General features: G+C 34.5%; 1 protein-coding gene and 1 long non-coding RNA gene across 2 annotated transcripts in view; both read left to right on the top strand.

Moving 5' to 3' along the window:
- Nucleotides 1–15,121, top strand: part of srrm3 (serine/arginine repetitive matrix 3) — a 33,631-nt gene extending 18,510 nt beyond the window's left edge. Inside the window, exons 9-12 of the mRNA XM_016280614.1 lie at nucleotides 1,900–2,080; nucleotides 12,183–12,463; nucleotides 13,882–14,130; nucleotides 14,854–15,121. Of these exons, the coding sequence (XP_016136100.1) occupies nucleotides 1,900–2,080; nucleotides 12,183–12,463; nucleotides 13,882–14,130; nucleotides 14,854–14,980 (838 nt within the window). The 3' untranslated portion in view covers nucleotides 14,981–15,121. The remainder of the gene's footprint in view (nucleotides 1–1,899; nucleotides 2,081–12,182; nucleotides 12,464–13,881; nucleotides 14,131–14,853) is intronic.
- On the top strand, nucleotides 3,522–10,691 carry LOC107591469 (uncharacterized). The gene is made up of 3 exons (XR_001609878.1): nucleotides 3,522–3,730; nucleotides 5,652–5,691; nucleotides 7,706–10,691. It is a non-coding gene; the product is annotated as an uncharacterized lncRNA (long non-coding RNA).
- Nucleotides 15,122–22,194: the final 7,073 nt, after the last annotated feature.

Below are 22,194 nucleotides of genomic sequence, written 5' to 3'. Positions count from 1 at the left end.
TATTCGGCCTCTTATCTCCATTTCACAGGCCCTCCGACAAACCTCCTCTAACAAACATTTACTATGGTGAACATAGTTTCTGCCAAAATACCATGGTTACTACAATAAGATTGGTAATGTGGTATTAGTCACCACTGTCATCACAGAAAGGGAATGAATCACAATGACAGAAATACAGAAAAGCTTCTTACACTCTTTGAAGGAGATCCATAGTCTTTTATTATGACTTTACTGCACTAACTATGGCATGGTTAAACTGTGTAAGGACTTGCGCTACATTACGCTGCATTTATTTGATAAAAAATACAAGAATATTGTGAAATAATATTACAGTTTAAAATAACTGTTTTCTATGTGAACATATTTTGTGTGTGTTGTGACGTGTGTTTGTGTGTGTGTGTGTCCCGCAGGTGTTCAGTGGAGTCTCCGGGCAGGAGTTCTCAGCACAGAGGCAGCTGCTGTAGTTCCCGCAGCGGATCCGTCTCCTCCACCGCCAGCATCTCCAAATCACCCAGCAGGTGCGTCTTATATTCGGCCTCTTATCTCCATTTCACAGGCCCTCCGACAAACCTCCTCTAACAAACATTTACTATGGTGAACATAGTTTCTGCCAAAATACCATGGTTAATACAATAAGATTGGTAATGTGGTATTAGTCACCACTGTCATCACAGAAAGGGAATGAATCACAATGACAGAAAGACAGAAAAGCTTCTTACACTCTTTGAAGGAGATCCATAGTCTTTTATTATGACTTTACTGCACTAACTATGGCATGGTTAAACTGTGTAAGGACTTGCGCTACATTACGCTGCATTTATTTGATAAAAAATACAAGAATGTTGTGAAATAATATTACAGTTTAAAATAACTGTTTTCTATGTGAACATATTTTCAAATATAATTTATTCCAGTGATCAAAGCTGAATTTTACTCCAGTCTTCAGTGTCACATGATCCTTCAGAAACAATTCTAATATTTTTTGAATGCTCAAAAAAAACTTAAATTATTATCAGTGTTGAAAACAGTGCTGCTTTGTTTTTTTTGTTGTTGTTTTTTTAAACCATGATTCATTTTCTTTGATGAATAGAAAGCTCAGAACAACAGCATTTAAAAAAAAAAAGATATATTTTGTAACATTATAAATCAATTTGCTTCGCTATCAATTTGTGCTTGCTGAATAAAAGTATTCATTTCTTTAAAAAAAAATGGAAATATCAGGGAATTTCAAAAATGTGATTTCCAGAATCATTTTTTCCCCTCCTGCAGTCCATATCAATTTTTTAAGTAATTTTTTTTTTTGTAATTAGTAATTAGAGCATCTGCAATATCTGTAAATTCAGTTTTAAAAATCTGCATTGGTCAATTTCAAATTGATCCCAATTGATAAAATTTTAAACTTTTAAACAACCTGCAGTATGATAAGCAACAAGATTAAAAATAGCATTTCATGTCAAAACAGTTGCCAATCCTTGGACTATATCCAAGTTAACTAATTTAGGGTTGCTAGGGTATTTATTATACGTGGTGCACAACAAATACACTGCAAATTTATTTATTTTTTTTTTATACTTAAAACAAGAAAAATATCGGCTAGTGGGGTCAGAAAAATCTACTTCATTCAAAGGGAAAACAAGTTTTGTTTTTCTTACTCCATTGGTAGACATTTGTTATTATTTAAAGCATGAAATCACTTAATTTTAATAAATCTTTCACAAAATAATACTTTATATCTTATGCTTCTCAAATAAATTTGTCTTTATTTAAGAATGATATTTTACTGAAAAATAGTAAGACAAAAATACTGAATAAGAAAATGATTTTCAGCAGTGTGGCTGCCATTGTATTTGTGAGCGCAGCGCTAAACTCGATCCTTTACAATCTGACCTCTCAAACCAGATCAAGTGCAAAGTGCAGGAACGACAGGCACAAACAGGAAGGAAGTCACTCCAGCCACAGCCCACCGCCGTCCCCCACCACTGACCAGCCAATCACGTGGCAGAATGGGAACCACAGCATCCGTGTACGCAATGGCAAAGATTCAGAAGCCAATCACACGGAGGGGAATAAAGGGAACGATGTATGTAGTCTCCTCTACTTTACCTTCATCTGTTCTCTGCCGTTTACACTAATAATCCCTCAAACACTCTCTCTCTCACACACACACACACACACACACGCCAACTGATTCAGTCATATCTGTGTGAGCTGACTCTATATCTCTTTTCCCTCTTTGGCTCCATTTCGTGAGTTTTTCTGTTCTCAAGCCATTTATGTGTTTGTTGGGAAGGGTTTTTATTTTGTCGAGACAGATGTCCATTATTTTCTTTCTGTAATAATGTCATGCTTTATTTCACACACAAGCCATTTTTCTTACAATGGAAACTAAAATATAACCAATTGTTGAGCATGTGGGATTTCATGGAAGCACCAGCTCCATCCCGAAGGCACAAACTGACGGTTGTGGCATCTTGCGACAATTTTTTACATAAAGCATCTATTGCTAATAATTAAATCGCTGGTGTTGGATAACATCCCACGAAAGAGACATTTGATGCCTCAACCAGTTAAATTAAAGATATTTTGGTAACACTTTTACTTAACTCCAGTCTTCAGTGTCACATGATCCTTCAGAAACAATTCTAATATTTTTTGAATGCTCAAAAAAAAACTTAAATTATTATCAGTGTTGAAAACAGTGCTGCTTCGTTTTTTTTGTTGTTGTTGTTTTTTTAAACCATGATTCATTTTATTTTTCAGGATTCTTTGATGAATAGAAAGCTCAGAACAACAGCATTAAAAAAAAAAAAAGAAATATTTTGTAACATTATAAATCAATTTGCTTCGCTATCAATTTGTGCTTGCTGAATAAAAGTATTCATTTCTTTAAAAAAAAATGGAAATATCAGGGAATTTCAAAAATGTGATTTCCAGAATCATTTTTTCCCCTCCTGCAGTCCATATCAATTTTTTAAGTAATTTTTTTTTTTATTAGAGCATCTGCAATATCTGTAAATTCAGTTTTAAAAATCTGCATTGGTCAATTTCAAATTGATCCCAATTGATAAAATTTTAAACTTTTAAACAACCTGCAGTATGATAAGCAACCAGATTAAAAATAGCATTTCATGTCAAAACAGTTGCCAATCCTTGGACTATATCGTTTATTATACGTGGTGCACAACAAATACACTGCAAAAAAAATAAATTTTTATTTTATACTTAAAACAAGAAAAATATCGGCTAGTGGGGTCAGAAAAATCTACTTCATTCAAAGGGAAAACAAGTTTTGTTTTTCTTACTCCATTGGTAGACATTTGTTATTATTTAAAGCATGAAACCACTTAATTTTAATAAATCTTTCACAAAATAATACTTTATATCTTATGCTTCTCAAATAAATTTGTCTTTATTTAAGAATGATATTTTACTGAAAAATAGTAAGACAAAAACACTGAATAAGAAAATGATTTTCAGCAGTGTGGCTGCCATTGTATTTGTGAGCGCAGCGCTAAACTCGATCCTTTACAATCTGACCTCTCAAACCAGATCAAGTGCAAAGTGCAGGAACGACAGGCACAAACAGGAAGGAAGTCACTCCAGCCACAGCCCACCGCCGTCCCCCACCACTGACCAGCCAATCACGTGGCAGAATGGGAACCACAGCATCCGTGTACGCAATGGCAAAGATTCAGAAGCCAATCACACGGAGGGGAATAAAGGGAACGATGTATGTAGTCTCCTCTACTTTACCTTCATCTGTTCTCTGCCGTTTACACTAATAATCCCTCAAACACTCTCTCTCTCACACACACACACACACACACACGCCAACTGATTCAGTCATATCTGTGTGAGCTGACTCTATATCTCTTTTCCCTCTTTGGCTCCATTTCGTGAGTTTTTCTGTTCTCAAGCCATTTATGTGTTTGTTGGGAAGGGTTTTTATTTTGTCGAGACAGATGTCCATTATTTTCTTTCTGTAATAATGTCATGCTTTATTTCACACACAAGCCATTTTTCTTACAATGGAAACTAAAATATAACCAATTGTTGAGCATGTGGGATTTCATGGAAGCACCAGCTCCATCCCGAAGGCACAAACTGACGGTTGTGGCATCTTGCGACAATTTTTTACATAAAGCATCTATTGCTAATAATTCAATCGCTGGTGTTGGATAACATCCCACGAAAGAGACATTTGATGCCTCAACCAGTTAAATTAAAGATATTTTGGTAACACTTTTGCTTCATTTGTTAACATTAGTTAACTAAATTAGTTAACATGAACTAACAATGAACAAAGTAAATGGGTGCCGTCAGAAAGAGAGTCCAAACAGCTGATAAAAACATCACAATAGTAATCCACACAACTCCAGTCCATCAGTTACTTATCTTTAGAAGCCAAAAGCTGCATGTTTGTAAGAAACAAATCCACTGTTAAGGATGTTTTAAATTCAACTAAAATACATCCATAAAAACGCTTCCAGCTGTGAAAAAGTCCATCTCCTGTTTGTCTCTTTACATCAAAATCCACTCATATATTTGTTTAGAACTGTTCTGAACTGTTTTAGCTTGTAAGCGGTGCTTGATCTGTGCAGATTTCTCTCCTGAATTCAGATTAGATGACTTTTCACTGGAGAAAGCAATATTATGAATAGAGGACTTGTATATTAGCCGGAAGCAATGGTTTGAAGTTCATAACGATGGATTTGTTTCTTACAAAACCACAGATTTTGGCTTCTCCAGATGTTAACTGCTGGACTGGAGTGGTGTGGATTACTTGTGGATTATTGTGATGTTTTTATCAGCTGTTTGGACTCTCATTCTGACGGCACCCATTCACTGCAGAGCATCCATTGCTGAGCAAGTGATGCAATGCTACATTTCTCCAAATCTGTTCCCATTAAGAAACAAACTCATCTATATCATTATTGGATGAAACAATTTTAAAAAGATGAATACTGTTGCTAGGGAGTTTTAATACTGTGAACAAACAATAACTAATTGTATTTCTATTAACCAACATTAACAAAGATTAATAAATGATTAAAAATAAGTTGTTCATTGTTAGTTCATGCAACAAATGCGTTAAATAATGTTAACAAATGAGACCTTATTGTAAGTGTTTCCGCTATTTTGAATATCAGTCTAAACTTCATATATAAATCATAAACAAACACTTTTTGTTTTGTAGGTTTTTCTTATCTTGTACATTTTATTGTAAACCACAAAATGTCAGTGCAGTGTATTCAAAGACAGTGAGGAATTAATCTTTTATATAGTAATAATAACACCACATTAATTGCATTTGTGCTGAAAAGAATGACAACAGTGTAATTTAAATATGCATGACATATTTTTTATGTATTCATACAGTCACACAGTGTCTAATATGGCCACAAGATGTCAATTATCTATTATTACTAATCTTTGACCTGTGTTTGGAGAGATATCAGATATCTGGTCATACTTACTGTATCTGGGACGGTTTGCATGCAGTCTTTCAGAAGTTCTCATGCTCTCTTTCTCTCTCCTTTCATTTGCTGAATTCATCCCTCTGTTTTGTTGATTTCTTGACCTCTATGAATTCACATGATCTCTTCCCACAAATAAATGCCCAAACTTTTCTGTCTTGTTTGTGTAAAAAGCACTCATATGATTTGGAACTGGACCGAGTAGATTAAATGGGTATGTCTACTAGTTTTTCTTGTCAATACAGTTGAAACTCACATTTTCTGCTCAGTTTTACCATAGCACACTTTTCCAGATGTGTATCAGGTGTTCTAAGAGCCGATGATCTGTGACCTGCAATCAGATCGTCCCTTATTATTGATCATTTTCTGTAATGTAAGGTGAAGAACTATTAATCAAGAGATGGTTTTCATTGACCAATCCCTCAGACGCTTTTAGCCAATCAGCTGTCATTCCTGTTTCTACTGAGAGGATGAATGAGTCTGAATGTTACAATCACAGATAGGAAATACTGTATGTGGATGCTGCATTTGGCTGATCTGGATTTGTCATTAGCTCCGCCATCTTGGAAAGGTCAATGGATTGAAACAGTATGTAGTCCTTTATAAATAGTTGATTGTATTCTTCAGTTTATGGAGTGTGTTTTAGATTAGGATAAACACACTTTATTTTATTTTTAGAATAAAATATTATTCAATTGTTTTAATTTAATTATTTTTCAATTGATATAATAATTATACAAATTAAAAATAATAGTAATAATAATAATTATTATTAATCCATAAAACTGATATTGTTGGGCAAATGAAGAAATGCCAGTTTGGACATTATGATTTTTATGGCTATATTTGTTACTATATCTAAAAACCTGTGTTTGTTCATTTTATTTATTTATGGCCTTATAGCTTTAATTTGAAACTTTAAGCAGTCAGAACTCTATAATAACTGTACAGAGTGTTTTATCAATCCTCATTTTGTTACATTTTTAATTTTATATGATCTGCAATAAGCGGAATTGTATGGTGGTATAATTCATATTGACCTTTCCAGTATGGTGGACATGTTTATGTATTGTGGTAATTAGAATGGTTGCCAATTTGATAATGCTTGTAAATACCAATAAGAGAGTAATTCTGCATCATTCCCCCAAATCTTCATCCAAAACCAACATAGAAAATGCAAAAAAATGCATTGTTAATGTAGCATCTATATCTGTGGTCACAACAGGCTACAGATTCATGAATTCTCTCTTGGGTAAAGGCTGACATATCTCCACTGACAAGAGCCGGTTCAGTGCCATTGGTGATTTCAGAAGGTTTTCATCGACATGGTTTCCAATGCTCACTTTTCACTAGCACTTGATATGTATAAATATACTTTCTTATAGTATAACTAGGTGTTTGTTTCCTTCCTGTCAACATTTGAGTGGTGTAATGTACGTCTAGATGTGTGACAGGGACAAACGGATGCTCTGTAAACATTAGCCGACAGCAAACTACACTAACTAGGGTCATTTAGTAAAGTTGTTACACTAAAAGGGACCCAAGCCATTTGGATTCTCTTCCTAAGCGAATGTGGCATCTTTGCATCCTTTGTGAAAGACTTTTGACAATTGCTGAGAGCAAAAATCTACTCTTAGTTTTAGCAAGTGCCAACAAACGAGCACTAAATTCTCATTGCGCAGACCGATCGATAACGATACGGCTTAACGAACGTGACTGGGGTCCCTTTGAGATGTTAGTCGTCCATCCTAGAAGTGACCACCCTCCACCCAACACCCCTCTCCCTTCACCCGTTCATCTGTGCTGTCCGTTGTCCCGACATGCTTTCTCTTTTCCCATTAAACCACATTACGCATGCATGGCCATCGATATTTACGTTCCTTCTAGCAAATTGGATTTGTTGAGATTTTGTCGCTCCTTAGCTTACGGTAGAATGTGGCTGCACATGTGTCCAAGCGAAAAAGACAGCAATTTCTGATTCATTTCGTTTTTGGGTTCTTTGTCGTTGTTGATTTTTCCTTTTGTATGTCCACACTTTTTTTGTTTTGTTTTGCTTCGTTTTGTTGGAATTGTCTCCTTTAGTCTGTGGATCAATTATCTTAGCCTGGATACTAAAAGAATTCATTGTCTTTTTCCCATTTCGCTGCGGAGAATTTTCCTTTCTCCTTTTTGTTTTTCCTTTTTCTTCCTTTGTTTTGTTGATATTGCATACGTGTCACTGATTGAAGTGGAAGGTAGGTAACGCTCTGCCTACGCACGTGGAGAATGTGACAAGCACCCTAGCTTGACATCAGTGTCTCTCTCTCTCTTTTTCCCTTTGTTTATCTGAGGAAAACCAAAGGTTGGCGGGTTGTTTTCATTGCTTTCTTTTTAGAAATGTTTGCTCTATTTTCATTCTTTTTTTTTGTTTCAATCTGAAATCTACCTTTGCTTTCATGCTTCAGTCTTCAGTACACTGCCCTCCCCACAGGTCCATCTCTTGTCTGCATTTTATTTGATTTTTCTTATTATTTTTTGGTAGAATGCATTTCCTGTCTGTGCCGCATTCCTTTTGTCTTTGGTGAAATGGTACGTGTCATATGATTTGGTCACTTTCCCTTTTTATTTTTTGGATACACAAGGGCTGTTTCTGAAGTATCTGGGGTTTACGTTCAGCTGTGTTAATTTTTAATTTTTTTTATATGATATTATTTTTTATTTTGTTTTTTTTGGTTAAGATAGTGTTTGAGGTCGATCAGAAATCCTTGCCTTCCGATGGTAATAAAAAAGAAACAGATGGATGAATAGTTTAACACATAGACATTGCTTTGCTCAGTGTAATATTTTAGCCTCAATTTTCAATTGTGCTGCTAAAGATGATCAGTCTCAGCTGTGAAGTCTTTTTTTAAGGACCCCATGAAATTAAAATTAAAGTTTTGTGGTTTTTGGTTTACGTGTGTGAATTGAGCTGATCTATACACTGAAAACAATTTGCTGTAGAAACAATTTTCACTCGGATATTGCTAGTAAATTACACAACCATCAGGTAACATATTAAATTGAATGTGAAATTTTGATTAGATCATATTGCACCTCAAAATCAAAAAGAAAAGTAAATAAATATGTATGTATTAATGTATATATAAATTATATATTTTAGATATGTGGACAGCTTTTTATGATCCATGCTGCTTGGTCACTTTCCCATTGAGAATGGGTAACAAATTTCAATCTGGATATTTTAGATCGGTTGTGGGCCCTGTATCTCACCTGATTGCCTGTTGACGACAACATTGCCCAAAAAGTTGCACCGTGTGTCATCAGCCTTAGACCCCCGATCTGGACACACTCCATCCCCCTGCTCCGCCGTAAGATCCTGTTAATGAATATCAAAAACAGGATTGTTGACAGGGAACAGCCCTTGCAGAGTCCAGCACTCACTGGGAACAAGCCGGTAGTATGCATGAACCTGGATGAACCCAGCACCCCATACTCCCGGACCACCCCCCTACAGTATAAGCAATCCCGGGGAACACGGTCATAAGCCTTCTTCAAATATACAAAACACATGTAGACTGGATAAACAAACTCCCATGCCCCCTCCAGGACTCCTGCCAGGGTAAAAAGCTGATCCAATGTTCCACATCTGGGGCGGAATCCGCATTGTTCCTCCTCCAATTGAGGTTCGACAATTGGTCGGATTCTCCTTTCCGGTACTCTGGCATAGGCTTTCCCAGGAAGGCTGGGAAGTGTGATTCCTCTATAATTGTAACACACACTTAAAAAATGGGAACCACCACACCTGTCTATCAATCACCAGGCACTGTCCCAGATTCCCACGCGATGTTGGACAAGTGTGTCAACCACAAAAGCCCAACTTCATCCAGGGCCTTCAGCATCTCAGGGCGAAACTCGTCCACCCCTGGCACCTTGCCACTTCTCCTCCCACACCCTGAGTCTTTGCTTCCCTGACCACTGTGGCTGCAGTCCTTCTAGCCTGCCAGTACCTGTCGGCAGAATCGGGAGACCCACAAGTCAACCAGACCCAAAAGACCTCCTTCTTCTGCCTGACGACCTCCTTCACCGCTGATGTCCACCAGCGTGTTCTTGGGTTTCCTGCCACAACAGGCATCAACAACGTTCCAGCCACAGCTCGCAGCAGCCATTTCCGCAATGGAGGCTTTGAACAGGGCCCACTCTGAGGCTCCCTGGGAGCAAGGAAAATCTTCAGGATCCTCTGTCAGATGTTCCCAGTTAACCTTCACTATTTGTTTGGGTTTTACCAGGTCTGTCCGGCAGCCTCCTCTGCTATCTTATCCAACTCCCCACAAGATGGTGATCAGTTGACAGCCCTGCCACTCTCTTTACCAAAGTGTCCAGAACATTAGGCCACAGGTTTGATGATACAACTAATGTAGCCGATCAAAACCTTTGGCTCAAGGCGGTCTATTACCAAGCACACTTTTGAACCACCTTATGTTTGAATATGGTGTTTGTTCCATGCTGAGCACAGAAGTCCAATAACAAAACACCCCACGGGTTCAAATCAGGCAGGCTGTTCCTCCCAATCTCCCCCTCCAGGTATCTTCATCATCCCCAACACGAGCATTGAAGTTGCCCAGCAGGACTATGGCGTCCCCAGGCTCCACCCAATACCTCCAAGAAGGCTGGATACTCTGAACTGTATACTGGTGCATAAACACAGAACACAGTCAGAACCCCCCCCCCCCATATCACGAAGTGGCCTCTCATGGTGCCGAGTTTAGGACTTGTGAGTTTTCCCAGCCCTGCTTGGCACCTCTCACACTGAGCGACTCCGGAGAAGGAGAGAGTCCTATCTAGGAGTTTGGTTCCAGAGCCAGAGCTATGCGTAGAAGTTGGGCAAATATATCTAGCTGGTAACGCTCAACCTTCTGCACTAATTCTGGCACCTTTCCCACCAAAGAGGTCACATTCCATGTACCAAGAGTCTGCAGGGCCCCCTCTGCTTGCCGCCCATAGTACATCGCAACGGTCCCCTACGGTGGTGAGCCCACAAGGAGATGGCTCCATGAGCCCGGCCACCAGGCGCCCACCTGCGAGCTCCTCTCCCAGGCCTGGGTCCAGGAGAAGACCCCGGTATCCCTTTTCCGGACAGGGTCTCACTATCCTGACTCCTGTGTACCATAGGGGATTATTGGGGTGGGGGTGTATATGTGTAACATTATTTTGTATGTAAATATAAAATTGTAAAATAATGATAATAAATATTATTATAAATATATTACTAAAATATATTACTTAAATTAAAATAATCGATTACTACCATGCTGCATATGTAATATTTTATTTTTATTTATTTATTTATCTATCTATCCATTTTGCATTACAGTAAAGGAAATTTGAGGTACAGTATGCTTATTTTCTCAATTAAAATATTTTATGTAAAATATGATTTTTCATTTTTGCATTAAAGAAAATAAGATATTGACTTAAATAGGCTTCATTGACTTTATGCAAAATATGATTTATTTTCCTTTTCCTTTGGTTATGGGGTACATTATGACACAAACACGTCCTTGATAGGTTTTGGCTATTAAAGTATCACCGGTATTGTATGTGCTACTGCAACTTTCCGTTTCAACAAGAAATGCGTGAACAGAAAACAACCGCTTGTTGAGCCATTTCATGGGGTCTTTAATTCAACTGATGGATAACCCATAATGCACATTCAGTTAAAGGTTTTTACTGAGAAACTGTTGAAACAAGAGCATCCACTCGTAGCACATTACAGTCACTCTTGAAGCCTTAAAACCGCACCGAAGAGTGAACCGCTGTTAAAATGCACTCAAACTGTTCGCGTTCCAGCCCACACACTGTGAGATCCATTTGAATTTGATTTCTTCTGTGTCTTTTTCTCTCTTTGGTTTGATTTTCATGCATTGTTTCATACTCACTATCCAGGGAAGGGTGTTGTGTCTTTTTCTCTTGCATTTTGTGAATCTAATGATGCACTTATGTTGCCCCACTTTTCCCTTCTCTTCATACCTTACCTACTAAAGGAGGGAATACCACTTTATTGGTAAGTGGATGTTAACCAAAAGGGAGTTGAAAAACAGAATAACCTTTTAAAAAAGCTATTAAAACAGGAAATGGGTCGCTGTTCACATCTCAGCAATTGTCTGCAGGACAAAACAAATCCACAAGCAAGTTCTATTGAGTAGTGGACCAATTGTTTTCTAATTCGATTGAATCTATTCTTGTGACTCTTTATTTCGTTCCTTCCATTTCTGTGATGTTCCGTCAAGTTGTCTTTTTTATTTTCTAGTTTTATTTTTCACCTTTTTTTTGTTTGTAGCTCTTTCTGAAATGGAAAAAGTCCTCTTTCTCTTCTACTGTATATTCTCCAGTCTCTTTTACTCTTTATATTCTCTCTAAACTTTTTTTTTCAGAGTTTCGCATATTTTCCCTCTCTCCCTTTTTTGTTTCGATTTTCCTTCAGGACTATTCTTTTCAAATCATTATGGTTTTGCATGCCGAGTATTGCATGCGCTGCACAATAGAGGACTGTCTATAAGCCAGAGAACAATCCTAGCACTTTCTTTTAGATATTTTTTTGCCAAGTACACGATAACGCTCTTCCACCCAGGAGGAAAAAGACTCTAATTTCACTGTTCTCTTTCTGTTTGTTTTTTTCACATTTATTTCTTTTTTCCCTTTGGTTTGTTGGTTATAATTCATCTACAGAAGCTTCGATCTCTGGCTCCGTCTCCCTCGAGCACGCAGACGCACGCGTCGCCTCATCTAAGAGTTGCTAAACACCACGCCGACCGTCCCAAGAGCCCTGGAGGACCAGCAGCGCAGACGGGACAGGACGGCTGCGCAGACGACAGGCCGGCGATGGGCAAACCGCTCTCAGAGTCATCGGGGAGATGCGTCGGGAGGCCGAGGGTTCGAGAGAAGGCGTCGCACTCACCGGCGCACAGCAGCGACACTGAGCCACACACCAAACCCAAGAATCAGAAGAAGTAAGAACATTAACATTTATGCAGATATATGCATTACTGGTCAGAAGTTATATATGAATACGTTTTTTTGTTTGTTTTTTTAAAGACTTCTCTTCTGCTCACCAAAGCTAATCCTAAGGGTTTTGACCTAAAATACAGTCAAAATTGTGAAATAGTATAACTATTTAAATTAACAGTTTTTTATGTGGATATATTTTAAAATGTAATGTATTTCTGTGATGCGCAGCTGAATTTTCAGCATCATTACTCCAGTCTTCAGTGTGACACGATCCTTCAGAAATCATTCTAATATGCTGATTTGAGATTGAGAAACTGATATAGACCATCATTCAAAAGTTTGGGGTGAATATTTTTTAAAGAATATCATACTTTTATTGAAAAGGATGGATTAAATTGATCAGAAGTGACAGTAAAGATGTTTATATTTCTACTTTTTTAAATAAATGCTGTTCTTTTAAACTTTCTGTTCATCAAAGAATCCTATACAAATGTGTCACAGTTTCCACAAAAATATTACGCAAAAACTTAATACTTAATGTTTTCAAAATTGAGAACAATAAGAACCATTGTTAATAATTGATCACCAATAATAACTGATAATAGCAGAGCAGCATATTAGAATGATTTCTGAAGGATCATGTGACGCTGAAGATGCTGAAAATTCAGCTTTGATCACAGCAATAAATTACATTTGAAAATATATTATAATATAATTTTTTTAACTACTAATAAGATTTCACAATTTTAACTTGTAATAATACTTTACAATATTACTGTTTTTACTGTATTTTTGATCATATAATGATAATGATGATTTAGCCTTGGTGAGCTGAAAAGAAACATTGCAAAACATTAAAAAAATTTAAATTATTCCAAACCTGACCAGTAGTGTGTATTACACAAAATGTATTTAAAACTTGTTTTTGCACCTTTCTGTGTAATACTGCATAAAATGCAATTAATAATCATTTTGTTATGTATACCAAGGGTAAATTAAGCAAGCATTGACAAATGTTAAGTTAGCTAAAATTCTGTTCACACTGAAGTCAGCGAAATTAGATACATGTCCAATATATTTCCATATCAGAAAGTGTCCCAGATCATAATGTAAATGTCTGATTAAATGTGATTTTCCACATCCAGGGTCACATTCAGCTTCAGCTTGAATGTAGCTGTGCAAAGATTTGCCAAAATATTTAACAAACAAAAAATGTGCTATCAAAAGTCAGAGATCTCAATACAAACTCAAACATTTTTCATACCTCACATTCATTTTATAACTCTGTACTCTTAATGTACTGTACTGTCAATTTGAGTACGTTTAGAGAAACATCTACAGTAGATCCCTAAATAAACCAAACTGAGATCTCTTTTAAGTCTCTTGATGGTGAAAAGCCTATCACTGTATTCTCACACAGAACGAAAGCATCTCATTCGTCTAAGCGGCACCATCGCGGACGCGCTCAGAAGCGCCACCGGAGTTCCTCTGTGTCACCGGGTCGGCACAAACACACGTCCAAGAAGAAGAAGAGCAAGAGTCACGGGACGGCCCGGCAGAGGAGCAGCTCCTGGAGCAGCGGGAGGTCATCGTCACGAGCTCATTCTAGAGAACGCGGATCCAGCAAGAACAAATCACCGCACTGTCATGTCCGACAGAACAACTCCAGGTACACACACAAAGATTTAGTAAAATATATTTTTTATTAAAGAAACTTTCATATTCATGGAAGTGCAAATTAGTATTTTTGTCTTGTTTTCCAGTACAAATATCTAAACATTCTCAAATCAAGATGCATTTACTATAGAAGCGAATTGACATGAGACGTTAAGAAAAAAAAAAGATCAAACACGAGAAAAAATGCTTAAAACTAGGATCAGAAAAGTAATCTTGTTTTCCCTTTGAATTAAGTTTTTTTCTGACTCCAATGGCGTATTTATTTTTCTCATTTTACACATAAAATTGCTTAATTTTGATGGATTTTTTAGAAAAGAAAAATGTTTACATTTTTTTAAAATAAGAAAAAATATCTGCCAAAGAGATCAGAAAAATGAATTTGGTTTCCCTTTGAAATAATTTTTTTTCTGATCTCAGTGGCAGATGTTTTTTCTTGTTTTACACATTAACTCACTTAATTTAGAAAACAAAAATGTTGAAAATTAAACATTTTTGTCAGAAATAAGAAAAAAAATGTGGCAAAGAGCCAAGTGACACTCTTTTTATGCTTAAAACAAGAACAAAACAATCCCTAAAATAAGTGGAAGTCAGATGCACCTCAAGCGATCTTCCTGCAGTCTCTGTCAAATGAATCCAGTCATCTGAAGGACAATCACGTGCCATCCTCCGATCCTCTCAATCCCAGCATGCTTTGTGTCTGTCTGTCTGTCTGCAGGGAGAGAGACAGTCCTCATCATTCGGATGCAGAACGAGCCCGCCGCCGCTCGCGCAGCTATTCTCCCATCCGCAAGAGACGGAGAGACTCTCCCAGCTTTATGGAAGCTCGCAGGATCACCAGGTAAAGACATCTCACACCGCCTCAGGAGTCTGTAGGTGTTTCTCCTTCTGTTTTTGTTTGGGAATGCATGGCCATTTCTTCATTTACAGGCTGTTTTCAGGTGTCATAACTGCACTATCTAGAGGCAAATGTTTCTTTTTTCAAGCATATTTCAAGCAAATATTACATTTTACTACAGTAGATCAAAAGTTCCTAGCATGAAATGGATTTATATTTTCCCTGTCTGTTTTTTTGGACATCACAGCAGGACAGTCGCTAGTGAAGGCCAGTCGCTGTGATTTTCTTCCAGTAATTAGTCAATGCTTTGGTGATTGGTGAAAATGAATATAAAAATAAATGTACAGTCAAAATATAAAGAAATACTAATGCAACACTGATCTGATGCAACATTTATTTGTATTGGATTACACACACACACACACACACACTAAAGAGAACATTTCCATATTTCTTAACCCCTGTTCGGGTTGAAATAGATTATACTGGTTATACCTATAAAAATGCTTTCATTATAATAAAATGCATAATATTCTTAATTATATCACAAACTAAAACCACATATATTTTTTTATTTGAAATCAATTGAATGTTAACTACAATAAAAGAAAATATTAAAAAACTAAAATGACTAAAACTAAATAAACTAAAATTAATAAAAACTATAGACATTAAAAAATGACAAAAACACAAAATCTAAAACCTCAAATAGTATTAATGATGCTAAAATAGCAAAAATAGCTATTTATTTCAGTTTTAGTCATTTTAGTACTTCATTTTAGCCACATTAGTTTATTTTAGTGTAACATATTCTAATTTTTAGTTTGATGTTTTTCACCATTTTTTTCATTTACATCAACTTTATTTCAATTACTGAAAAATGTTAAAGCTAGTTAAATGGTTTTTATTTTAGTTAACAATAACAGCACTGACATTGACCAGGCAAATGATAGAAACACTGACACCTACAGGTCAGTCTGTGTACTGCAGGATTTTCACCAATAGCAGCTTATTTTAGCATTAGAGCAAAACACAATTGGCACGCACTTATAGCACAAAAGTCTGATTTTGATTTTCCTTACGCAAAACCCAAACTTTTCATGACAAATTATATTATCAGCATAAGAATTGTTAGTGAAACATTTTTATTTTTTTGTCCTCACTTTGCTTTAATCACAATTTTCAGGTTTTCAGTATGGACTGTGTACTGGAATGAACGTTCGTAAGCATTATAAAAGTATTTTTCTGTACTCATCTTCAAATGATTTCCCTCTGCTCTGATTGGTCAGGATTTGAACTTACTCTGTCCTGTATGAAGGTTTCCTCGACGACCTCACACCGGAATGATGCTACCATGGTAACTGTTGCCATGCATCAGAAGCCCCTGGTTTCCTCCTCAAGCAGCTCTCAGCATCTCAAGAGTACAACTACATCTGTGTCTCTTTAGCTTCTGTCTCACTGCCTTTCTCTCGGCTTTTGTCATTCTCACCACTAAACGAGTTCTCTTCACAGATTAACACTAACGATCCCACACAGTTCACTGACACAGAGATAGATACTGAGAGCCAGAATGCACTGCGATGAGCTCAGTGAAAACATCCATCCAATACGGCTTTCAGAGTTAATGTTGACTGAAAATATACTTCACTGTTTAGTGTTTACTGAATAACACTGAGACGTACTGAAACATACAGAAGAATTCATTCACAGTTGACTTACAGAGTTTGATGTTAATATGTTGCTCAGTCTAACTCTGTCTTATTGTTAGATTGAACTACTTATATTTTATTTTTTTAAATATTCATAATTAGCTTTTTTTTCTCCCCCCCCCCTGAGCTTGTAGAAATGCATTCTGGCTGTTTAGTGAAAAAGAAGAACACTTCAGCATACTTCAAAACATTATTATTATGAAAATAATATACTTTAAAAGAATATACTTAAGGTTTTACTTAATTGTAAAAATTTACTTTAATTATAAAAGTGATTAAAACAATTAACTCTAATATTATAAAAATAAATATGTATTATATTATGAAAATAAGATTCTAAAAAAATTAAAATCCAATGAAAATAAATATGGTTAAAGTGTACTGCCAAAATTTAAGATTGAGATCAATATTGTAAAAATTAACTTTAATTATAAAAGGATAAAATCAAAGTATTTATTATAATAAATATATTATTTAATATATAAATATATTTCTATATTATATTAGAAAAAATATATAAGATATTGTTATATAAGATTAAAAAAGGAATACAAATCAGATTAAAATAAATACAAATTTGATTAAAATAAGTAAATAAACAATAAATATAACACTACATTACACTAATGAGTAGAAAAACTATGTTATGTAACTTAACAGAAACTAAATATTTTGCAAAAAATATTTTAGACATTAATTTTTGGTGAACTGAAATATACTTATATTGAAACTTGTATTTCGATATATTTATAAATGACACAATTGTAATGATAAACTTGCAATTTAGTACATGTAAAATATATTAACTTTAAATGTAATGTCAAATAACACACTACAGTTAAAAATGATAATCAAGTATCTATGAATAGCCTTAAAACCCTGCTCACTACAGTACGGCACAGATCAGAGTTTAGCTTTAGCGTCTAGATCCAGCTAACAGCCGCTCTCTGCAAACACTGAACGCTACTGGAGTGTGAATGTGTGTCTAACATACTTTAAGAACTGATGTTTCTCTTTGAAGACGGAGCCCATGTGTGTATTTACAGTCTGTTTACATGATGATGATGATGATGATGCTCTGTCTTAACACTCACTAACCAAAGCTCAACCTTTGCCAAACATGTTCTCTTACAGAAACTAATCATCTCTGCAGCACGGCAGCACTTCCACCGCTTTGACCACAACAGTGTTTTGTTGGAACGTGTTAAGGCTAAAAACCTGCTGTTGATGGTCACTGGTTCTGTATGGTTTCTAGCTGGTCTAATGAGGTCATAAGCTGGTCCAGATCAGCGGTTTTCATACTAGGGCCTGTGAAACATCTCAGGAAGAATAATGGGGAAAAAATAGTTTAGATAAATAATACAAATATATTTTTTAAATCAGATTAAAATAAATAAATACAAATAAATAGACGTGTAAATAATTAAAAACAAGAATGTAAAAATAAATATAGAATTAAAATAAAATGTAAAAATAAATAGAAATAATAAATATATATATATATATAATAAATATATAAATAAATATAAAATTAGATTTAAATAGATAAATAAACAAGTTAATAAATAAATAATAATTTTTACTCAAAAACAGTATACAAAATGTAAAAATAAAGATAATATAAAATACAATTTACATAAAAAAAAGAAAATGAAAAAATTGAAATTGAAAAGTTGAGTATGTAAATGGTTAAATAAATAATTCTAGTGTACAAAATGTATATAAATAATAAAAATGTGATTAAAATAAATAAACGTGATTAAAATTTGTAAATAAAAGAATAAATAAATAAATAATAATTTTAACTCAAAAACAGTGTGAAAAATGTAATTCAGATTAAAATATATAATTTTTTAAAAATTAAAATAAGTGAATAAGTCAGTATTAAATGTAACAGTAGTACAGTAATGAGTAGAATAAAAACACATAAAAATGTACCTTAATAGAAACTAAATATTTTCCAAATAATATTTTAGACATATTTATAGTTTTCACAGTGCAAATTGGTTCTTTATATAAGATTGTATATGTAAATTGGTTGCTAAATCATCTTGGTCAGGCTAGTTAGAGCTATTAGACCACCTTGGACCATCAAGAAACTAGCTACCATCTAAAACATTGTTTTCTAAATTTGCCAAAGTGACCATAGTTACTACCAAAATACCTCAAAAAAATTTGTTTTGTTTCGTTTCTTCTTCGTAATGAAATAATAACTAAACAAAGTGATGGCACAGCACACATTTGATGCTGTTCAGCATTCAGTGTTACAAATAGATCCAGTGTCTCTATTTAAAGACTAAAAGGCCTGAAGAACAAAGATGAGATGAGCACTTTTTCCTGAAATTCTTCCACGCTGCAAAAATAACCAAAAAACTGGGTTAACAATGAGAGACTAATGTGACGGAGACTAAAACAATCTCCAAATCAAGACTTTATTCCTACAGTGAAGATTCAGACTCAACTTGATGAACGAAAGCAAGAACAAATGATTCGGTTTTACAGTAGCGTATGATTTGGGTGAATCTCATAAAGAAATGTCCACATCATAAAGAAATATAAGATATATATATATATATATATATATATATATATATATATATATACAATGTGTTATTTAGGCTACTGACAGTTTTGTGGTTTAAATGTGTTCAATTGTTTTTGATAATCTTGATTGTGTTAATTATGTTTAAAAAGATTTTTTAAAATACATGCTTTATTTACTTTTATTATGCAAATAGAATTTTTCTTTTTTGAATTAATTAATTAATTTATTGATGATCGGGTGGTTTAAACGTATATAATAATAATAAAAAACAAATATTTTTTATGCAAAAATAACTTTTTTTTTTTTTTTTTTTGGACTAACAGTTTTTGTGAGATTCACCCGTTTAGTATTAAAAAAAAAAACTTAAAATTTTTTTTTTTTTTTTTTTTTAAACATGTTTTTTCAAGAAGTTGTATTATAATGATTGTATGTCAGAATGTTTCAGTTTGAATATGTACGCTGCAAGTTTTGGCTGTAAACTATGCACTGTATATTCCACGTTCTATAGCGGATTATATAAAGGCTTTGTTTGTGGAAGAGCTTGGCATGATGCAGAGGAGAGGCTGCGTTTCTGGGTGTCAGTCTGTTACTCTCCGATCTCTTTGGAAAATCCATATCTGATGCACCTATGATGCCAGTCCATTTTGGAGATGTGATATTTCTTATTATATACAGTATTCCACTTCTATTTTGGCTGTGTTTAGTGCATATAAATAGAGCTCTGTGTTATATAGACACCATGTACAGTTCTGATCTCTGTTGTTTTTAAACTCGCGTCTCTAGTTTAGGTGCACTTTCCTGAAACCAGGCTGCAAAAATATACACGCACACGTCTTTTTCAGCATATTTTATTCAGTGACTTATTCATGTGATGCTATTTATTTATTATTTGTTGTGTATTTATTTTGTTATTTATTCATTTTTGGCTCTGAGAAACTCTTTTCTGTTCGCAAAGTACGTTGGAAGCACATTTTGGATCATTTGCGATGACAAGCTTCTGCGTTCTTTAAAGTCAACATGAAATCAGAATTGATTCAATGTACTTTCTTAATGCTTCTGGTCTTATATGATTCATCAATGCACATTATTAAAAAAAATTGTCTTCATTGTTTTTCATCTCTGAAACAACATCAAAAATACATTTTACCTCTCAAGCATCGTCCAATTAATTCCTGATGCATTTTCTATCTTGCATTTTTCTATTTCTCAAAAAGTGAGTGCAGTCTGAAGTACGTTGCATTTTGAGAATAAAATGAGCTTCATGTTGACCTTAAATGCAGAACCGAGATGAATTGTAGTGAAATGATTTTTTCGATTGTTGTTTTACGAGTTTGCATTTTGCAAATATTGATTATGATTTATTGTACTATTTATTCTCTCATTCCCTCCTTCAAATGGAGACTGAACTGGCCTTTATCAGTGATTTCTTTTTCTTTCTCAATCTTCCTGTGAGTTCTGGAAAGAGCTAATAAAGGAGCCGGATGACAGAGAACTTTAACCTCGTGATCAGTCTTCCTTTTTCAGTGTTATATGATTTTACAGACACCTGTTGAGTTACTCGTGTACTACTTCCCAACTGTATAAAGTCAGTAGATTTAGTGACCAGTCATAATTAAACGCATAATAAAAGTATCTACTGTACAAATGGATCATCTTCATGTGCTGTTCTTGATTTTGAGTTTCCCTTTGTTTCTGGTCAGGGTTATTATCATAAACTACAACTGTTAAAAAATCTTTGTTGAAATACAGATAAAATAATATATAAATGTTAGATGAAAAACTTGAAATTTGAAATGTTGCCATCTAACTAACCTGAAGCACTAAAATTACTAACTGGAAATAAAAACTGAAATAAAAATAAATGAATCCTAATTAGTAATATTGAAAAAAATCGAATAAAATAAAATGGCAAAAGCTCATAACAAAATTACTAAGAAATCATCTTAAAACTAAAAATATAAAAATAAAAGCTAATTCAAAACATTAATGGAAACTTTAATAGTATACAGAAATAGTAATATTAAAAAGAATACAACTGATAAAAGCTCGTAACAAAATAACTCAAGAAAACTTGAAATGAAAACCAATAATAAACAAATAAAAGTACATTCAAAACATTAATGAAATCTGTAATAGTGTATAAATAAATAAAATTGAAATAACGCTAAATTAATCTTAATATTTATAAAAGAACAAAAACAATAAAAAGCAACAAATAAAACGACTAATGAAAACAGGAAATGTAAAAAATAAAAGCTTATTCAAAACTATAATAGATTATTAATCGATCAATAAAACTAAAACTGAAATCAAAATAAATTAAACTTAAATAGTAATATCTTTAAAAACAATAAAATGACAAAAGCAAAAATCAACTTGAAATGAAAACTGAAAGTATAAAAAGAAAAGCTAAGTCAAAACATTAATAAAAACATTAACACGTTTCTAGTGCTTAGAACATGGCATATTGTACAGTGTTGATCTGTATAGGACATGCTGCAGAATTTGCCGTCATATGCTCCTCTGAGCACTGTTTTTGGAGTGTCTTCAGCACTAGATGGCGTTCCTGAAGCTGCATGTGATCTGGATTTGCGTCTGGAAGTTTCCTGCTCCTTCACAAACTCCAGCCGATCACCGGAAAATGGATCACTTGTATTTTTAGTCCTGTGGCGTTAAACCAGCAGCTCAAATGACTTGTCTAGCCATTTCTACTGCCTTGCATTCGTTGAACTGAACATTTCAAACTTCATAAAAGCTGCTAAAACCACTTTTTTTATCAGTTTGTAAGTTTGGATGAAAGTGTGTAAATGAACTCATTATATTTTCACAGTTCTTGTACCTTATTGCACTACTGGTACTTCAGTCTGAAACCATCTGTACAATCGATGTACTTACATTAATTCATTTGACAAACACTTTCATCCAAAGCGACTTACATTGCATTAAAGGTATACTAGTCTAGTTCAT

The sequence above is a fragment of the Sinocyclocheilus grahami genome, unplaced genomic scaffold (genome assembly GCF_001515645.1).
Source record: "Sinocyclocheilus grahami isolate Dianchi unplaced genomic scaffold, SAMN03320097.WGS_v1.1 scaffold142.1, whole genome shotgun sequence".
In the NCBI taxonomy this organism is placed as follows: domain Eukaryota; kingdom Metazoa; phylum Chordata; class Actinopteri; order Cypriniformes; family Cyprinidae; genus Sinocyclocheilus; species Sinocyclocheilus grahami.
The sequence above is the reverse complement of the archived record's forward strand: the minus strand, read 5'-3'. Positions and strand labels throughout refer to the sequence as shown.